The sequence below is a fragment of the Rhinoraja longicauda genome, chromosome 19 (genome assembly GCF_053455715.1).
Source record: "Rhinoraja longicauda isolate Sanriku21f chromosome 19, sRhiLon1.1, whole genome shotgun sequence".
Classification (NCBI taxonomy): domain Eukaryota; kingdom Metazoa; phylum Chordata; class Chondrichthyes; order Rajiformes; family Arhynchobatidae; genus Rhinoraja; species Rhinoraja longicauda.
The window spans coordinates 2,363,868-2,385,972 of record NC_135971.1 but is presented as its reverse complement, the minus strand read 5'-3'; the positions used below and the strand labels follow the sequence as shown (position 1 = coordinate 2,385,972).

The window sequence follows — 22,105 nt, the reverse complement described above, 5'->3', positions numbered from 1 at the left end:
GCCCCGTGGAGTGCTCATCCTGCAACATGTGGGAGATCAGGGATATTGTCGGTGTCCCTGATGACTACGTGTGCAGGAAGTGTGTCCAGCTGCAGCTCCTGGCAAACCGCATTGAACGGTTGGAGCTGCGGTTGGACTCATTCTGGAGCATCCACGATGCTGAGAAGGTTGTGGATAGCACGTATAGTGAGTTGGCCACACCACAGGTAAAAGATAAGCGGACAGAAAGGAAACGGGTGGCCACTAGGCAGCGTAGCAGTAGGCAGGTAGTGCAGGAGTCCCCTGCGGTCATCTCCCTCCTAAACAGATATGCCATTTTGGATACTGTTGGGGGAGATGGCTCACCAGGGGAAGGCAGCAGCAGCCAAGTTCATGGCACCGTGGGTGGCTCTGCGGAAAAAGAGGGGAGGAAAAAGAGTGGAAGGGCTATCGTGATAGGGGATTCAATTGTAAGGGGAATAGATAGGCGTTTCTGCGGCCGCAAACGAGACTCCAGGATGGTATGTTGCCTCCCTGGTGCAAGGGTCAGGGATATCTCTGAGCGGCTGCAGGACATTCTGAAGGGGGAGGGTGAGCAGCCAGTTGTCGTGGTGCACGTTGGCACCAACGATTTAGGTAAAAAACAGGATGAGGTCCTACAAGGTGAATTTAGAGAGCTAGGAGATAAACTAAAAAGTAGGACCTCAAAGGTAATAATCTCTGGATTACTACCAGTGCCGCGTGCTAGTCAGAGTAGGAATAGGAGGATATTTCAGATGAATACGTGGCTTGAAAAATGGTGCAAGGGGGAGGGATTCAATGTTTTAGGACATTGGAACCAGTTCTGGGAGAGGTGGGACCAGTACAAACAGGACGGTCTGCACCTGAGCTGGAATGGAACCAATGTCCTAGGGGGAGTGTTTGCTAGTGCTGTCGGGGAGGATTTAAACTAATGTGGCAGGGGGATGGGAGCAGGAGCAGAGAGACAGAGGGGTGTAAAATGAGGGTAGAAGCAACAGGTAGCAAGGTGAAAAGTAAAAGTGGTAGGCAGACAAATCCAGGGCAAAAATCAAAAAGGGCCACTTTTCAACATAATTGTATAAGCGGTAAGAGAGTTGTAAAAACAAGCCTGAAGGCTTTGTGTCTCAATGCAAGGAGTATACGTAATAAGGTGGATGAATTAAATGTGGAGATAGTTATTAATGATTATGATATAGTTGGGATTACGGAGACATGGCTCCAGGATGACCAAGGCTGGGAGCTCAACATCCAGGGATATTCTATATTCAGACGGGATAGACAGAAAGGAAAAGGAGGTGGGGTAGCGTTACTGGTTAGAGAGGAGATTAAAGCAGTGGAAAGGAAGGACATTAGCTTGGAGGAAGTGGAATCGATATGGGTAGAGCTACGAAACACTAAGGGGCAGAAAACGCTAGTGGGAGTTGTGTACAGGCCACCTAACAGCAGTAGTGAGGTTGGGGATGGCATCAAGCAGGAAATTAGAAATGCATGCACTAAAGGTGCAGCAGTTATAATGGGTGACTTCAATCTACATATAGATTGGGTGAACCAAACTGGCAGGGGTGCTGAGGAAGAGGATTTCTTGGAATGTTTGAGAGATGGTTTTCTAAACCAACATGTCGAGGAACCAACGAGAGAACAGGCCATTCTAGACTGGGTATTGAGTAATGAGGAAGGGTTAGTTAGCAGTCTTGTTGTGCGAGGCCCCTTGGGCAAGAGTGATCATAATATGGTAGAGTTCTTCATTAGGATAGAGAGTGACAAAGTCGATACAGAAACAAGTGTTCTGAACTTAAAGAAAGGTAACTTTGAGGGTATGAGGCGTGAATTGTCCAAGATAGACTGGCGATTGATGCTGAAAGGGTTGACGGTGGACATGCAATGGAAGGCATTTAAAGGTCGCATGGATGAACTACAACAAGTGTTCATCCCAGTTTGGCAAAAGAACAAACCAGGAAAGGTAGTGCATCCGTGGCTAACAAGGGAAATCAAGGATAGTATTAAAACAAAAGATGAAGCATACAGATTAGCCAGAAAAAGTAGCATACCAGAGGACTGGGAGAAATTCAGAGTCCAGCAGAGGAGGACAAAGGGCTTAATTAGGAAAGGGAAAATAGACTATGAGGGAAAACTGGCAAGGAACATAGAAACAGACTGCAAAAGCTTTTATAGATATGTCAAGAGAAAAAGATTAGTTAATACAAATGTAGGTCCCTTGCAGTCGGAAACAGGTGAATTGATCATAGGGAACAAGGAGATGGCAGACCAATTGAACAAATACTTTGGTTCTGTCTTCACTAAGGAAGACATAAACCGTCTGCCGGAAATAGCGGGGGACCGGTGGTCTAATGAGATGCAGGAACTGAGGGAAATCCAGGTTAGTCGGGAAGTGGTGTTAGGTAAATTAAATGGATTAAAGGCAGATAAATCCCCAGGGCCAGATAGGCTGCATCCCAGAGTGCTTAAGGAAGTAGCCTCAGAAATAGTGGATGCATTAGTGATAATTTTTCAAAACTCTTTAGATTCTGGAGTAGTTCCTGAGGACTGGAGGGTAGCTAATGTAATCCCACTTTTTAAAAAGGGAGGGAGAGAGAAAACGGGGAATTATAGACCAGTTAGCCCAACATCGGTAGTGGGGAAAATGCTAGAGTCAGTTATTAAAGATGTGATAGCATCACATTTGGAAAGTGATGAAATAATCGGACAAAGTCAGCATGGATTTACCAAAGACAAATCATGTCTGACGAATCTTATAGAATTTTTCGAGGATGTAACTAGTAGAGTGGATAAGGGAGAACCAGTCGATGTGTTATATCTGGACTTTCAGAAGGCCTTCGACAAGGTCCCACATAGGAGATTGGTGTACAAACTTAAAGCACACGGTATTGAGGGTTCAGTTTTGAGGTGGATAGAAAATTGGTTGGCGGACAGGAAGCAAAGAGTAAGAATAAACGGGTCCTTTTCGGAATGGCAGGCAGTGACTAGTGGGGTACCGCAAGGCTCAGTGCTGGGACCCCAGATATTTACAGTGTATATTAATGATTTGGACGAGGGAATTGAATGCAACATCTCTAAGTTTGCGGATGACACGAAGCTGGGTGGCAGTGTTAGCTGTGAGGAGGATGCTAGGAGGCTGCAGAGTGACTTGGATAGATTAGGCGAGTGGGCAAATGCATGGCAGATGCAATATAATGTGGATAAATGTGAGGTTATCCACTTTGGCGGCAAGAACAGGAAAGCAGAGTATTACCTGAATGGTGACCGATTGGGAGAAGGGGAGATGCAACGTGACCTGGGTGTCATGGTGCACCAGTCATTGAAAGCAAGCATGCACGTGCAGCAGGCAGTGAAGAAAGCGAATTGTATGTTGGCATTCATAGCAAGAGGATTTGAGTTTAGGAGCAGGGAGGTTCTGCTGCAGTTGTACAGGGCCTTGGTGAGACTGCACCTGGAGTATTGTGTGCAGTTTTGGTCTCCTAACCTGAGGAAAGACGTTCTTGCCTTAGAGGGAGTACAGAGAAGGTTCACCAGATTAATCCCTGGGATGGCGGGACTTGCATATGAGGAAAGACTGGATAGACTGGGCTTGTACTCGCTGGAATTTAGAAGACTGAGGGGGGATCTTATAGAAACATATAAAATTCTTAAGGGGTTGGAGAGGCTAGATGCGGGAAGATTGTTCCCGATGTTGGGGGAGTCCAGAACCAGGGGTCACAGCTTAAGGATAAGGGGGAAGTCTTTTAGGATCGAGATGAGAAAACATTTCTTCACACAGAGAGTGGTGAGTCTGTGGAATTTTCTGCTACAGAAGGTAGTTGAGGCCAGTTCATTGGCTATATTTAAGAGGGAGTTAGCTAAAGGGATCAGGGGGTATGGAGAGAAGGCAGGTACGGGATACTGAGCTGGATGATCAGCCATGATCATATTGAATGGCGGTGCAGGCTCGAAGGGCCGAATGGCCTACTCCTGCACCTATTTTCTATGTTTCTATGTTTCTATTATATGTCAGTCCCGCCATCCCGGAAATAACCTGGTGAACCTACGCTGCACTCCCTCAATAGCAAGAATGTCCTTCCTCAAATTAGGAATCCTTCCTCATGCCAATACCCAGTCTATGACGTCTGCCCTCCAGTTGGTTACTCTACATATTGGCTTAGAAAACCATCCCGTATATATTCTATGAAATCCTCCTCCTCTGTGTTGTTACCAATTTAGTTGGCCCAAAATATATGTAGATTAAAGTCACCCATGACAACTGATGAACTGCTTGTTCCTCGGCTGCTCATTGGTATGTTATCCTTAATTGTTAGAATTATACTTGTGTTTTGGAAATCCTATGTAAACTATGACCACTGTTAAAATTACTCCTCAGAATTAAACGTGCTTCATTTAAAACTATAACTGTGTTTATTCTGCGTCGTTAGCTGGAAGTGACCGCGCCTTGTTTGGGAGGGACGACCCACGGCTGTGAATAGTGATTATTGACACCTAACCCCTTCAGCAGTGGGCACAGCAGTGAAATAAGTCAGTCTTTGAGATAAAGGTTGATGCAGTGTAACCCCCTTATAGCGAGAACACATGTAGGTGCTTATAACAGATAAGACTGAAAGACGACTTTAGTTTATGGTCTCAGACTGGTAATCTCAATATCATCACCACACGCACATACACGCACACGCACACGCACATACACACACACACTACACACACACACTACACACTCACACACACACACTCACACACACACTCACTCATACACACACGCACACAGTCCCACACACACGCACTCACACATTACACATTCACACTCACACACGCGCACACACACAGTTACACACACAGACACGCACAGCCACAGACAAGCACTCACATACTACAACACACACACACACTCACTCACACACCCACACTCACTCACGTACACACACACAGTCCCACACACACGCACTCACACACTACACACTCTCACACACACACACACACAGGCACACAGTCACACACACACAGACAATAGACAATAGGTGCAGGAGTAGGCCATTCAGCCCTTCGAGCCAGCACCGCCATTCAATGCGATCATGGCTGATCACTCTCAATCAGTACCCCGTTCCTGCCTTCTCCCCATACCCCCTCACTCCGCTATCCTTAAGAGCTCTATCCAGCTCTCTCTTGAAAGCATCCAACGAACTGGCCTCCACTGCCTTCTGAGGCAGAGAATTCCACACCTTCACCACCCTCTGACTGAAAAAGGTTCTTCCTCATCTCCGTTCTAAATGGCCTACCCCTTATTCTCAAACTGTGGCCCCTTGTTCTGGACTCCCCCAACATTGGGAACATGTTATCTGCCTCTAATGTGTCCAATCCCCTAATTATCTTATATGTTTCAATAAGATCCCCCCTCATCCTTCTAAATTCCAGTGTATACAAGCCCAATCGCTCCAGCCTTTCAACATACGACAGTCCCGCCATTCCGGGAATTAACCTAGTGAACCTACGCTGCACGCCCTCCATAGCAAGAATATCCTTCCTCAAATTTGGAGACCAAAACTGCACACAGTACTCCAGGTGCGGTCTCACCAGGGCCCGGTACAACTGTAGAAGGACCTCTTTGCTCCTATACTCAACTCCTCTTGTTACGAAGGCCAACATTCCATTGGCTTTCTTCACTGCCTGCTGTACCTGCATGCTTCCTTTCATTGACTGATGCACTAGGACACCCAGATCTCGTTGAACTCCCCCTCCTCCTAACTTGACACCATTCAGATAATAATCTGCCTTTCTATTCTTACTTCCAAAGTGAATAACCTCGCACTCTCACGCGCACTCACACACACACAGTCACACACACACAGACACTCTCACGCGCACTCACACACACAGTCACACACACACACTCACACTCTACACTCACACACACACGGTCACATACAGCCACGCACACCACACTCACGTAAACCAAGATCTTACCTTGGTGGCCACGTATCCTCTTCCACTCTGAAAACAGAAACAACAAACAAGACTGGAGAAAACTCGCTGGAATCTAATCTACTATTAATTTCATAGCAAAGAGCTTTAAATGTGTAGAGAAGCTTCCCGTGGACCCCCTGCGGTTTCACTACAAGCTGACCATGGTGATCATTTTGCTTCACATTGTTACCTACAGTCACTCTCCACCATATCTATCTCTGCGGTTTAGTAGGATATCGTGCCCACATTTCCTCACCAGTCCATCCCACAGTTAAAGCTCAGATATGTGGACACTGAGACCCGCTGATGGCAAATGCTGTTTTTGCCAGAGTTCAGCTGACCGGATTTTAAGGGATTCCCCAGGTTACACCAGCTGATGGAAACAAATTGACAGGTTTGGTCCGGAAATTCTGAGCCCCCCTCGGTCATGGCTGACCATGGGTGAGAGATGTGTGGTCGGATGCAAGCCTGGGCGATGTCACATGAAGGACAGGCTTTTGCCCATGCAGCACGTCCCCCCTCTCCACGTTGCTGATCGATCCAAAGGAACAGCAGGGCCATTACAGTTTGGCACCAGTGCCGTGGCAGGAGCTGCCAGCATGAGGTTGTAGACAACGACAAACTGCCTTCGGGACTCTGGATTTTCTTGAGGTTTACTCCTGGAGCCTTTTCCCTGACTGAATACAACCACAAGGCAGTGGAGGTTTTAGACCAGGGTCTTCCCTCTGCTACATGGACTGCTTTCCCAGGCTGACCAGCCTCATCCGCCCGAGACGCGAGGGGGCAGGAGAGGGAGGGGGAGGGAGAAGGGGAGGGGGAGGGGGATGGGGAGGGGGATGGGGAGGAGGGGTAGCGGGATGAGATAGAGAAGGGGGGAGAGAGAGAGAGAGAAATAGGCAAAAACATGGCAAACATGTACAGCACACCGATGCACACGCGCGCAGACATGTGCAACCTCATGCACTTGTGTGCATACAGTTCTATCGTCATCCCAGGATCAGGATGGAGAATAATCCGGTCACCTAACTTGTTTAGCTGAAAAACCTGTGAGATGCCCAGACTACAATGCAGCAGTGTGTGTGTGTGTGAGTGCGTTTGTGTGTGTGTGTGAGTGCGTTTGTGTGTGTGTGTGAGTGTGTGCGTGTGTATGTGTTTGTGTGTGTTTGTGTGAGTGTATTTGTGAGTGTGTGTGAGCGTGTGTGTGTGCGAGTATGATTGTGTGTGTGAATGTGTGTGTGTGAATGTGTGTGTGTGAATGTGTCTGCGTGTGAATGCGTGTGCGTGTGAATGCGTGTGTGTGCGTGTGTGTGCGCGTGTGTGTGTGCGTGTGTTTGGTGGGGAGGGGTGAGGAACATACCTGACTGAACAAGGGGTGTCCATTGTCCTAAAAAGAAACAGGAAAGGTAAGGCATGAATAAAGTCCTTCAGAACACGCATCATTGAACAAAGGCCCAGGTTTGCTTTAAGGACACATTCATAGCAAGGGGATTCGAGTATAGGAGCAGGGAGGTTCTGCTGCAGTTGTACAGGGCCTTGGTGAGACCACACCTGGAGTATTGTGTACAGTTTTGGTCTCCTAATCTGAGGAAAGACATTCTTGCCATAGAGGGAGTACAGAGAAGGTTCACCAGATTGTTTCCTGGGATGGCAGGACTTTCATATGAAGAAAGACTGGATAGACTAGGCTTATACTCGCTGGAATTTAGAAGACTGAGGGGGGATCTTATAGAAACATATAAAATTCTTAAGGGGTTGGAGAGGCTAGATGCAGGAAGATTGTTCCCGATGTTGGGGGAGTCCAGAACCAGGGGTCACAGTTTAAGGATAAGGGGGAAGTCTTTTAGGACCGAGATGAGAAAACATTTCTTCACACAGAGCGTGGTGAGTCTGTGGAATTCTCTGCCACATAAGGTAGTTGAGGCCAGTTCATTGGCTATATTTAAGAGGGAGTTAGATGCGGCCCTTGTGGCTAAAGGGATCAGGGGGTATGGAGAGAAGGCAGGTACAGGATACTGAGTTGGATGATCAGCCATGATCATATTGAATGGCGGTGCGTACAGGCTCGAAGGGCCGAATGGCCTACTCCTGCGCCTATTTTCTATGTTTCTAAACATAGCACAAAAAGTAAGGAAATTTGTGTTTGGTAGATTATTTCTTTGTTGTAACAATGCTTCGTGGCAATAAATCTTATACCGTTGGAAAGCCTGTTTATTTCCCTTTTAAATGGTGCCACATTTGTAAGGAACATGCATTTGTGGGATGAGCAGCAGAGCTGAGTATATGGGTTGCGTCCATGAAAAATTTGCCAAATCTTCTCTGCCAATGCCAAACAGCTTATTCTGCTGTTTCTATTGACTCTTGTTTTGAGCTTCTGGTACCCCCAGGTGCTGACAATCAGGTGCCTGATTGGCACCTGATTGGCAGCATCTGTGAGCATGGGCCCTGCTACAGTGGTCAGTAGGTGTCTGCTCCAAGAATCGGCATGTCACGTTTGACTGATCTGGATAGGGCCCGTGCGATAGGGCAATTTCAAGCTGGTGTTCCGCAAAACCAAGTTGCGGCATTATTTGGAGTGAGCCCTAGTACCATCTCCAAAGTGAAGGCCAAGTTCCATATAACGGGGGATGTCAGAGACAGGCCGCGAAGTGGGCGTCCCAAGAAGACAACACCCGAAGAAGACCGTTTCCTCACCCTGTCAGCACTTAGGAACCGTAGGCTGTCTTCTACAGATTTGCAGTCAAGGTTTGCAGGACGATATGGCCGACGGCTCTCTGCCCAGACAATTCGGAACAGACTGCACGCAGCCGATCTCTGGTCTCATAGGGCTGCCAGGAGGCCTGCCATGACTGCCCTTCACCGTCAGGCCCGTTTGCGCTGGTGTCGGCAACACGTGCACTGGAACCTGAACATGTGGAGGAACGTTATGTTCAGCGATGAGTCCAGATTCTGCCTATGGCAGTTGGATCATAGGGTCAAAGTGTGGAGAAGACGTGGAGAACGCTATGCTGATTGCTGCATCGATAGAGTAACATCTTTTGGTGGAGGCAGTGTGATGGTGTGGGGCGGCATCTCCCTCACTGGAAAAATGAGGCTTGTCATCATTGGAGGCAATCTCAATGCAGAGAGATATCGAGATGAGATTCTGCAACCAGTGGCAATCCCATATCTCCATAGTCTGGGACCGAACTCTATCCTCCAAGATGACAATGCTCGCTCCCACAGAGCAGGGTTTCTCAGAGACTACCTCCAGAATTTGGGAATGGAGAGGATGGAATGGCCTGCCAGCAGTCCTGACCTCAACCCCATTGAACACTTGTGGGATCAGCTTGGGCGTGCTGTTCGTGCCAGAGTGACCAACACAACCACATTGGCAGACTTGCGACAAATGCTGGTTGAAGAATGGGATGCCATCCCACAACAGTGTGTGACCAGGCTGGTGACCAGCATGAGGAGGAGGTGCCAGGCTGTTGTGGCTGTGTATGGTTCTTCCACACGCTACTGAGGCTCCTGTTTATTAAATGAATAAATTGTTAAATTGCCAATATGTCTTGTTTCTTGTTTCAAACAACACCGAACAAGAGTCAATGGTAGAATAAGCTGTTTGGCATTGGCAGAGAAGATTTGGCAGATTTTTCATGGGCGCAACCCACATACTCAGCTCTGCTGCTCATCCCACAAATGCATGTTCCTTACAAATGTGGCACCATTTAAAAGGGAAATAAACAGGCTTTCCAACGGTATAAGATTTATTGCCAAGAAGCATTGTTACAACAAAGAAATAATCTACCAAACACAAATTTCCTTACTTTTTGTGCTATGTTTATGTTATGGATTCGAGCAACAGATTAAAGGCGCTAGCCTGGGTTTAACCTCCCACTGCATGAATCCCTGCCTGTGTTGCCCTGCTGTGTCACAGTGTAGGTACACCCCACGCCATGACCTTACTCCACCAGGTGGGTGTCTCTGGTCCCCAATACACCTACTAACACAGCTATGGCCGAGTAGGGAAGTCACTGGGGAGGAGGATGTAAGTATGCTTGTCCCACGGCTGTACTCTGGTATTATTCCCATTGCTCTACCTGTTGGACGTATATGGCTTGATCTCATTCATGTATAATATGATGATTTAATGGGATAAAACACAGCCAAAATATTCTCACCGTGTCGGAGTACAAGGAGCAATAATAAACCAACGATAGACACAGAAAGCTGGAGTAACTCAGCGGCACAGACAGCATCTCTGGAGAGAAGAAAGTTTCGTGTCGAGACCCTTCTTCCTAATAATAAACCAACGATAGACACAGAAAGCTGGAGTAACTGGAGACCCTTCTTCCTAATAATAAACCAACGGCAGGATTAGGTTTAGGGATTTCGGTGTATTATTGTCACGTGTGATGAGGTACAGTGAACAGCTTTGTTTCGCATGCCATCCAATCAGATCAGATAATACGATGCATAAATACTTTCAAGTCCAACTCAAGTCCAATAGGTAGAGCAATGGGGGATATACAGAGTGGAGAATGTAGTTCCCAGCATTGTTCAAGTCCAATAGGTAGAGCAAAGGGGGAGATACAGAGTGCAGAATGTAGTTCCCAGCATTGTAGCGCATCAGTTCCACAGACAATGTCCAATGTCCGCAATGGGGTCGAGGTGAATCGGACTGTGCCCCAGCTTATGGAAGGGCCGTTCAGAAGGCTGATAACAGGGCGCAAGAAGCTGTACCCGAGTCTGGTGGTGCGCGCTTTCTAGCTTCTGTACCTTCTGTCAGACGGGTGCAGGAAAAAGAATGAACGACTGGGAGTGGGACAGGGACAAGTCTTTGATTATGTTGGATGCTTTTCCGAGGCATCGTGATGTGCAGATGGAGCCAATTGTGGGGAGTTTAATCTGTGTGATGGACTGGGCTACATCTACAATGTTGGGGAGTATGGTGTGTGTGATGGACTGGGCTACATATACAATGGTGGGGAGTGGGGTGTGTGATGGACTGGTCTACATCTACAATGGTGGGGAGTGGGGTGTGTGTGAATTACTGGGCTACATCTACAATGGTGGGGAGTGTGATGGACTGGGCTACATCTACAATGGTGGGGAGTGTGGTGTGTGTGAATTACTGGGCTACATCTACATCTCTCAGCAATTTCTTGTGATCTCGGCTGGACATGCTGAATTTCCTCAGTCTCCTAAGCAAGTAGACATTGAGTGGCATCTTGGTTGTTGCTTCACTCTGCCTGGTCCACAACAGATCAGTGGGAATATTAACACCGAAATACATGAGGCTCACAACCACTTGCACTTCGCACCAGTGATGCTGATTGGGGCCTGTACTCCATCGGCATTACTGAAATTAACACACAAACCCGCACGTTTTCGGGATGTGGAAGGAAACCGGAGGACACCGGTCACAGGGAGAACATGCAAACTCCACACAGACAGCACCCGGGGTCAGGATCGAACCCATGTCTCTGGCGCTGTGAGATATCAATTCAACCAGCAGCGCACTGTGTCGCCATTCCTTCTCTTTTGTGAATATTTCTATACTAAATTCTTACCAAGTTCTACGATGGATTTGCGCCGTTCCAGCTCTGGAAGGAGAAACCAGTGTTACATTGGAACAACGAGCATCAGAGACAATGAACATCAGAGTCAGGAGGCAATCCAAACAAGGATGGAAATAAGTGCAGCACAATGAGGGAAGTTCCACGTGCACACACAGATGTTATATCTGCCCGTTTACCCCATTACCCCACCTCCCGGGCCACTGATACTCTCTCCAGGCCCAGGGGCAACAATTACCACTGGAAGGTCAGAGCCCGCGGAGAGTGCTCTGGTTTCCCACTGAACTTACACTGGGAATCAGGGAGTTCCTGACCCGCATCTCACGCTGTTGTTTAACGCACCTTTAATGCGTCTGTTTTGTTTCACGTTCCAATAAAACACAGCACCGTTGGCGGCAATGAGAAGACAAATGGTGAGGACCAACGGCAGGACCCAGTCAAGAACGCCAGCAGGGAAGATCTCATCTGCAGAGTGAAGACAGTGAATCAGACAGTGACAGTGTCTCACACACACGCACGCACGCACACACACACACACGCAGATGCACACACACACACACACACACACACACACACACACACACACACACACAACATACACATACTCATACACACACACACATACACTCATACACACACACACAAACATACATTCATACACACACACACACATACACTCATACACACACACACATACACTCATACACACACACAAACATACACATACACACATACACACACACACACACAAACATACATTCATACACACACAAACACACACACATACACTCATACACACACACACACACACACATATACATACAAATACACATACACACACATATATCTTTACATATACACATATACACACACATATATACATATATATACCAGTTTATGTATCAGCATATATACTGTATATATCTGTAACAATATATATCCTCACGTGGGCTACAAATGTAAGTTTTAATGTAATTCCCAAGGATGAATTTTGGGACGGGTGGGAGGAGCCAGCCACTTGGTCTAGATGATGCCCCAACATGGTCCATGCCGGACAACGCCACAGATTGTTGGTCCTCCCTTCCATGGGGTGGCAGCAGCGGTTTGCAATGTGGTGCATCCCGACACGCACACGTGGAACCTCGCTCTCCCAGCGGGCAGAGCAGCGACTGGATGGAGGTTTACAGTGACGGGCAATTAGATACTCATGGGTTACCCTTGTATACTTGGACAGAGAGACTTCAATTCGGGCTAGTCATGAAAAGACAACGTTGGAGGTGACGCTTCTGTTTATACCGCGTCCCCACAACTATTCAGATCAAAGCTTCATCTACATTCACAGTCTTATGATTCACTCAGACACTGGTGTCAGGGTGATTCAAGTGAACCCAACCCAATGGAACTGATCCCTCTTCCCCCCGCACTGGGACCACTGCCCGACGACTTGGAGCCCATTTCTCCCACAATGATTGTGGACCCATGTGGTAACTGCATGACCCCATTCGCCCGGTGCCAATTTCCACAGGTCTTGGGTAGTCATCCAGAAACCGACCCCTTCACGGTTCTGCTTTGTAATCGGACCATGACGGCTCCATCAGCAGAACCTTCATCCCAGTCCTAGCGTCGTCAATGGTTCCCATGTGGTCAATGTGACAGGACCGTCCATGCCAATGCTCTGGCAGTCCTCATGGTTTGTCCATTTAAGACTTTTCAGGAGAGCGTCAGGGATTTAAAAGAGTTTGTGTCGATGTCCAACCTGTTTGGACAAGTTGTGGATTCAGTTGGCCTTTCATGCAGATGAATGAATGAATACGTTTATTGGCCAAGTATGTGCACATACAAGGAATGTGCCTTGGTGCTCCGCTCACAAATGACAACACAAATAGACAATAGGTGCAGGAGGAGGCCATTCGGCCCTTCGAGCCAGCACCGCCATTCAATGTGATCACAACAGAGCACATATCCAGAAGCAGCCCACATCATAGCCGGGGACTTCAATCATGCAGACCTAAAGTCAGTTCTCACTAAACTTAAACAACACATAAGATGTGCTACCAGGGGGAAAAACACACTAGACAAGGTTTATTCAAATATTAAGAAGGGTTTCAGGTCACCACCACTACCACACCTGGGGCAGTCAGATCACCTGTCCATATTCTTAACTCCAGCATACACCCCACTCAGGAGGAAAGGTCCAGTCACCATAAAGACTGTTAAGACATGGCCTGAAGGAGCTTCCTCGCAGCTGCAGGATTGCTTCGAAAGGACCAACTGGGATATTTTTGAGGATCAGGACTTGGAGGAGTACTCTGCTACATCCAAAACTGTGTTGACAATGTCACCATCGACAAACGTATCCGGTTGTATCCCAATCAGAAGCCCTGGATGACAAAGGATGTCAGGTCTCTCCTCAAGGACCGTAACACCGCCTTCAGGTCTAGTGATAGAGCTCTATACAGTGCTGCTAGAACCAACCTGAAGAGAGGCATCAAGGATGCCAAAGCGTCCTACAAGAGGAAGATTGAGGACCACTTTACCAACAATGACCCACGGTGGGTATGGCAAGGCATCCAGCACATCACCAACTACAAGACCAGCAACCGCACGACTGCCGACGGCGACGCCTCGCTGGCAGAGGAACTTAACTGTTTCTTTGCTCGTTTCGAGGTGAAAGCTGCAGTGGCAGACATAACACCCTCTCCAGCACCTGACAGCAACACCTTCACTGTGCAGGAGTATGATGTTAAGCGCGTGCTCAGAGCAGTGAATCCCAGGAAAGCTGCAGGCCCCGATGGTGTGACGGGCAGAGTGCTGAGGGGATGTGCAGACCAATTATCTGAGGTCTTCACAAAAATCTTCAACCTGTCCCTTTTAAAATCCACTATCCCTCCCTGCCTGAAGTCCGCCACAATCATCCCACTGCCGATAAAGTCTGTCATCAGCGGCCTTAACGACTACCGTCCGGTAGCACTCACACCGGTCATCACAAAGTGCTTCGAGAGACTGGTCCTGCAGCACATCAAAGCCAGCCTCCCACCCACCTTCGACCCATACCAGTTTGCCTACAGAGCAAATAGGTCTACAGGGGATGCCATCGACACTGCTCTTCACACTGCACTGACCCACCTTGAACACCAGGGGAGCTATGTGAGGATGCTCTTCCTCGACTTCAGCTCTGCCTTTAACACGGTCATCCCGAGCAGACTGGTCACCAAACTTTCTGACCTTGGATTTTCCCAAACCATCTGCCAATGGATCAAGGACTTCCTGACCAACCGCCCCCAGACCGTCAAAATAAGCCCTCACCTCTCCTCCACCATTACACTGAGCACCGACCGGCTCACCACAGGGCTGTGTGTTGAGCCCCATCCTTTACTCCCTCTACACTCACGATTGCGCCCCCAACCATCCCACCAAAACCATCATCAAGTTTGCGGATGACACGACTGTGGTTGGACTCACTAGACAATAGACAATAGGTGCAGGAGTAGGCCATTCAGCCCTTCGAGCCAGCACCGCCATTCAATGCGATCATAGACAATAGACAATAGACAATAGGTGCAGGAGTAGGCCATTCAGCCCTTCGAGCCAGCACCGCCATTCAATGCGATCATGGCTGATCACTATCAATCAGTACCCCGTTCCTGCCTTCTCCCCATACCCCCTCACTCCGCTATCCTTAAGAGCTCTATCCAGCTCTCTCTTGAAAGCATCCAACGAACTGGCCTCCACTGCCTTCTGAGGCAGAGAATTCCACACCTTCACCACCCTCTGACTGAAAAAGTTCTTCCTCATCTCCGTTCTAAATGGCCTACCCCTTATTCTCAAACTGTGGCCCCTTGTTCTGGACTCCCCCAACATTGGGAACATGTTATCTGCCTCTAATGTGTCCAATCCCCTAATTATCTTATATGTTTCAATAAGATCCCCCCTCATCCTTCTAAATTCCAGTGTATACAAGCCCAATCGCTCCAGCCTTTCAACATACGACAGTCCCGCCATTCCGGGAATTAATCTAGTGAACCTACGCTGCACGCCCTCCATAGCAAGAATATCCTTCCTCAAATTTGGAGACCAAAACTGCACACAGTACTCCAGGTGCGGTCTCACCAGGGCCCGGTACAACTGTAGAAGGACCTCTTTGCTCCTATACTCAACTCCTCTTGTTACGAAGGCCAACATTCCATTGGCTTTCTTCACTGCCTGCTGTACCTGCATGCTTCCTTTCATTGACTGATGCACTAGGACACCCAGATCTAGTTGAACTCCCCCTCCTCCTAACTTGACACCATTCAGATAATAATCTGCCTTTCTATTCTTACTTCCAAAATGAATAACCTCACACTTATCTACATTAAACTGCATCTGCCATGTATCCGCCCACTCACACAACCTGTCCAAGTCACCCTGCAGCCTTATTGCATCTTCCTCACAATTCACACTACCCCCCAGCTTAGTATCATCTGCAAATTTGCTAATGGTACTTTTAATCCCTTCGTCTAAGTCATTAATGTATATCGTAAATAGCTGGGGTCCCAGCACCGAACCTTGCGGTACCCCACTGGTCACTGCCTCCCATTCCGAAAGGGACCCATTTATCCCCACTCTTTGCTTTCTGTCTGTCAACCAATTTTCTATCCATGTCAGTACCCTACCCCCAATACCATGTGCCCTAATTTTGCCCACTAATCTCCTATGTGGGACCTTGTCGAAGGCTTTCTGAAAGTCGAGGTACACCACATCCACTGACTCTCCCCTGTCAATTTTCCTAGTTACATGCTCAAAAATTTCAGTAGATTTGTCAAGCATGATTTCCCCTTCGTAAATCCATGCTGACTCGGAATGATCCTGTTACTGCTATCCAAATGCTCAGCAATTTCGTCTTTTATAATTGACTCCAGCATATTCCCCACCACTGATGTCAGACTAACTGGTCTATAATTACCCGTTTTCTCTCTCCCTCCTTTCATAAAAAGTGGGATAACATTTGCTATCCTCCAATCCACAGGAACTGATCCTGAATCTATAGAACATTGAAAAATGATCTCCAATGCTTCCACTATTTCTAGAGCCACCTCCTTAAGTACCCTGGGATGCAGACCATCAGGCCCTGGGGATTTATCAGCCTTCAGTCCCATCAGTCTATCCAAAACCATTTCCTGCCTAATGTGGATTTCCTTCAGTTCCTCCATCACCCTAGGTTCTCCGGCCCCTAGAACATTTGGGAGATTGTGTGTATCTCCCTCAGCGAAGACAGATCCAAAGTAACGGTTTAACTCGTCTGCCATTTCTTTGTTCCCCATAATAAATTCCCCTGCTTCTGTCTTCAAGGGACCCACATTTGCCTTGACTATTTTTTTCCTCTTCACGTACCTAAAAAAACTTTTGCTATCCTCCTTTATATTATTGGCTAGTTTACCCTCGTACAGGAGGAGATGAGACAGCCTACAGGGATGAAATCCAAAGGCTGGCAGCATGGTGTTCAGTGAACAATCTTGTCCTGAACTCCTCCAAAACAAAGGAACTTATAATAGACTTCAGGAAAACCAGTGCAGAACACGACCCACTCTACATCAATGGGGTCTGTGTGGAAAGGGTACCCGCTTTCAGGTTCCTGGGTACGCACATCGCAGAGGATCTTACCTGGTCTACCAACACCATCACCACAGTGAAGAAGGCACAGCAGAGACTCCACTTCCTGAGGATCCTCAGGAAGACCAACCTGCAGGAGAAGCTCATGATGTCCTTCTATCGCTGCTCCATCGCGAGTGTGCTGGCATATTGTATAACCACATGGTATGCCAGCTGCTCAGAAAAGGACAGGAAGGCCCTTCAGAGGGTCATCACGACGGCCCAGAAGATCATCGGCTGCTCACTGCCCTACCTGGAGCACCTGTTCAGCGTACGCTGCCTCAGTAGAGCAGGCAAAATAATAAAAGCTCCATCCCACCCCGGCCACCGTCTGTTTGTTCATCTGCCCTCTGGTCGACGTTTCAGGTCGATCAAATCCCGAACAAACAGACTTAAGAACAGTTTTTACCCCAGGGCCATATGAGAACTGAACACTACTTTCTGCACTAGGCAACTCTGTTAAAACTTTTGTACTTAATATAATTGTATTTAGTTGTTTTTACATTTATTGCATATATGTTTTTACGCACCGTCAGGATTGGCTATTTTTAAAATTTCGTTGTACTCGTTGCAATGACAATAAATGAATATTATTATTATTATTATCATTCTCAATCAGTACCACGTTCCTGCCTTCTCCCCATACCCCCTGACTCTGCTATCCTTAAGAGCTTTATCTTAGCTCTCTCTTGAATGCATTCAGAGAATTGGCCTCCACTGCCTTCTGAAGCAGAGAATTCCTCAGATTTACAACTCTGACTGAAAAAGTTTTTCCTCATCTCAGTTCGAAATGGCCTACCCCTTATTCTTAAACTGTGGCCCCTTGTTCTGGACTCCCCCAACATTGGGAACATGTTTCCTGCCTCTAACATGTCCAAACCCTTAATAATCTTATACATTTCGATAAGATCTCCTCTCATCCTTCTAAATTCCAGTGTATACAAGCCTAGTCGATCCAGTCTTTCAACATACGACAGTCACGCCATTCCGGGAATTAACCTAGTAAACCTATGCTGCACGCCCTCAATAGCAAGAATATCCTTCCTCAAATTTGGAGACCAAAACTGCACACAGTACTCCAGGTGCGGTCTCACTAGGGGCCTGTACATCTGCAGAAGTACCTCTTTGCTCCTATACTCAACTCCTCTTGTTATGAAGGCCAACATTCAATTGGCTTTCTTCACTGCCTAACATGCAGTTAACAATTAAGAATAAATTATGATGCAGATTTAAAAGGCATTAAAGCAGCAGGATCGGCGCATACAGTAAACATTCTTTAAAAATCAGTGATAATTTCCCGACAGAAGTGAGATGTGGCTGAACCATCAGTGAGAAACATGTGAATACCTCAGTGAACATTCTGGGCAGTCGAGGTTTCAATGGAATGTAAATCTCTTCATACTTCAATGATCAAACAGAAATGTTTACAAACCTGATATCTTAACAATTGCCTCATGTTGTATGTTTAACCGTCTATAACGAACAACACACTTGAACTTGTTCGTTGACTGCCTAGTTACTGTCACGTTGCTCTCCACATTTATAAGACCTTCCGTGTCTTCATGGTATCTTGTTTCAGCTTGTGGTAAAACCTGTCCATCCTCACCGATCCACACCATCTCTGGTCCAGGATACCATCCACCGGATTTACACACGAGCTGGATTCCATCTCCCTGGTATCCCAGCAACTGAATCCGGGGCTTACTCCCCAAACCTGCATCAGTGACAGATGTAGAAATAACAATAGTCAGGAAGAATAGCAACTTGGACCAGTCAGCATTTTGTTCAAGGTGTCAAACCCTCTTGCAACAATACTTATACAATTTACAATTATTTCTTGTTCCAATGCAAAGTCTTTGAGCTGAAACATCAACTCTGCTTCTCTCTCCCCAGTCGCTGCCTGACCTGCTGATTGTTTTCAGCATTTCGGTAAATAAATCCAGCTGGGGGTTACATGGTAAATGACTGGGCCCTGGAGAGTGTGGTGGAAAGGAGATCCCAACTACGGGTGTTGTCTGTTCGGAGTTTGCACGTTCTCCCCGTTACCTGCGTGGGTTTTTTCCGAGTTCTTCGGTTTCCTCCCACACTCCAATGACGTACAGGTTTGTAGATTAATTGGTTTGGTGTATGTGTAAATTGTCGATAGTGTGTGTAGGATAGTGTTAATGTGCCAGCATCGCTGGTCGGTGTGGTGGGCCGAAGGGCCTGTGTCCGCGCTGTATCTCTAAAGTAAACATTCCTTTAAAGTTAATAATATCAATGCATTTTCTTACTCACCTTGAACTCGCAGTTGAGCTGGAGATGCTTCATTCTCAGTTCTGTCTGTAACTGAACATGTATATTCCCCTTCATCAAGCCCCCTTACGTTCATTATTCTGAGGGAAATGTTCCCTTTGGCCAGTTCATCTTTAAACAGTTGGGCCCTTGCTCTGTAATCCTGGTGTTGAGCGAGGGCGTCACTTTGTCCATGTCTGTACACGAGGACTGGCGAGGCCAGACCTGACTTCCTCCACTGCACCTCCATGTCGCTGGTCAATATATCTGGCACAAGCTGACACTCCAACACCGCATCTCCACCTACAATGGCTGCAAAACCACCATCGCCCGGTACAATTACGGCAAATTCACCTGGGGATCAATGCAAATAATTGAAAACATAATTATTTAAGGAATCAATCATGTAAAAATAGAAAACAAAATTAACATCAGAAAAGTTGCATCGTTCTGTGCGCACAAAGACCAACAGCATTTATTTCATGAGGGCTTGAATACAAAAACAGGGATGTAATGCTGAGGCTCTCGAGGGCACTGGTCAGGTCGCATTTGGAGAATTGTGAGCAATTTTGGGCATCATAACAGAGGAAGGATGTGCTGGCTCTGGAGAGAGTCCAGAAGTGGTATCTCAGAATGATCCCACGAACCAAGCGTTTGACGGCACAAGTTTAGAAGGAAAACGTAAAAACATAGAAACATACAAAATAGGTGCAGGAAGAGGCCATTCGGCCCTTCGAGCCAGCACCGCCATTCATTGTGATCATGGCTGATCATCCACAATCAGTAACCCGTGCCTGCCTTCTCCCCATATCCTTTGATCCCACTAGCCCCCAAAGCTCTATCTAACTCTCTTTTAAATTCATCCAGTGATTTGGCCTCCACTGGCCTCTGTGGCAGGGAATTCCACAAATTCACAACCCTATGGGGGAAAACGTTCCCTCTCACCAGAGTTTTAAATGGCCTCCCCTTTATTCTTAGACTGTGACCCCTGATTCTGGGCTCCCCCAACATTGGGAACATTTTTCCTGAATCTAACTTGGCTAGTCCTTTTATAATTTTATATGTCTCTATAAGATCCCCTCTCATCCTTCTAAACTCCAGTAAATACAGGCCTAGTCTTTCCAATCTTTCCTCATATGACAGTCTCGCCATTCCACGGATTAACCTCATGAACCTGCGTTGCACTGCTTCAATAGCAAGGGGGGGGGGGCTCAGTGAAAGGCGGGGTAGACTTGATGAGCGGAATGACCCTAATCTGCTCCTATCGCTTATGACTGGATGACCTTCTGAAGCCAGGATATTACCATTTTCACTGGCTGTTCACTATTTATTTTATATCTAAGGTTGGCGTCTCAACACCAATCCGCGTGGGGCACCACTACTTACATCTTCCCACCCAGGGAGAAAAAATACATTAGTCCCCACTCTCTGCTTCCTGCTGACTTATACATGGCCTATACATCAGGAGGTGCAGATCCAGAGCCAGCAACATTATGGGGGACCCCTACCACCCCAGCAACGGACTGTTCCAGCTGCTACGGTCAGGCAAACGCCTCCGCTGTCATGCTGTGAAAACAGAGAGGATGAGTCGGAGTTTCTTCCCACAGGCCATCAGGACTGTTAACTCTCATATCACCAGGGACTAATTTAATTTACAGTATTAATTAATTTTTTGTGATAATTTTTTTTAAATTCTGTTTTGTAGTTTTAGCACAACCCGCAGGCGTTGCCACTTTCATTTCACTGCACATCTGCTATATGTATGTGACAAATAAAGTTGTTCCATCACAGTGAGGAGAGAGAGGACTGGAGGAGACTCACTGTGATGGATGTTTCTTTGATGGATGTTTCTTTTTTGTGTGTTTTTGGGGTTGGGTGGTTTGAGTGCCTGTTTGATGCTTTTATTGTTGGACTGTGTTTTTGGGGGTTTTGGGGTGTGTGATTTGAATGCCTATTTAATGCTTTTATTGTTGGACTGTGTTTTGGGGGGTTTTTGGGGTTGGGTAATTTGGGTGCCTGTTTAGTGCTTTTATTGTTGGACTGTAGGTGATTGAATTAACATTTTGTTCAAGATGGCCGCGCCGTTGTGTTTGGCTGCCTGCCACTGTATGTTTCTTTTTTTTTTCCTAGTCAGCTATACAAATAAATTGACTTGACTTGACTTGACTTGATTATCCATGAGAATGAGGTTGCCTCCTGCTCCTGCAGTCCCCATCGTCGCCCACAGAGGGAGCACGGACCTTGCACCTGATCGTATTAAGTGATGTGGACAACTGCATTAAAATGGGCGATATTAAAATATGAATCTTCTGACTCCATGAAGCCCCCTCCATGAGATAAATAAATATCAATCAGACAAGATGTTGTGGTTATTACCGTGGACCGAGGTGAGGATCCCGTGCAGTAGCAACACAGCGCAGTGAAACACTCCCATCCCAGTAGAGGGGTCAGTGCCTGAGGGAGAGGGGGAGAGAGAGGGAGAAGTGTTAGACCCGTGATGGACGGGAAGCTGTGATCTCTCCCCCCCCCCCCCTCCCCCTCCGTCCCCGCCGCCGGTGTCCACCCCCACCCCCACTCACTGCTGACCGGGGGCTGAAAGGTCATACCTTGTGCCGGGTGGCCAAGGACAACCGGTGGCCAAAGGACTCCAGTCCCCGCACCGATACCCCGGCTCCCTT

General features: G+C 47.2%; 1 protein-coding gene across 1 annotated transcript in view; it reads right to left on the bottom strand.

The window, feature by feature from the left end:
- Window positions 1–21,877, bottom strand: part of LOC144603014 (butyrophilin subfamily 1 member A1-like) — a 79,156-nt gene extending 57,279 nt beyond the window's left edge. Inside the window, exons 1-6 of the mRNA XM_078416139.1 lie at window positions 21,804–21,877; window positions 19,431–19,781; window positions 18,586–18,867; window positions 11,865–11,987; window positions 11,517–11,549; window positions 5,965–5,991 (exon numbers count right to left, since the gene is read on the bottom strand). Of these exons, the coding sequence (XP_078272265.1) occupies window positions 5,965–5,991; window positions 11,517–11,549; window positions 11,865–11,987; window positions 18,586–18,867; window positions 19,431–19,781; window positions 21,804–21,861 (874 nt within the window). The 5' untranslated portion in view covers window positions 21,862–21,877. The remainder of the gene's footprint in view (window positions 1–5,964; window positions 5,992–11,516; window positions 11,550–11,864; window positions 11,988–18,585; window positions 18,868–19,430; window positions 19,782–21,803) is intronic.
- Window positions 21,878–22,105: the final 228 nt, after the last annotated feature.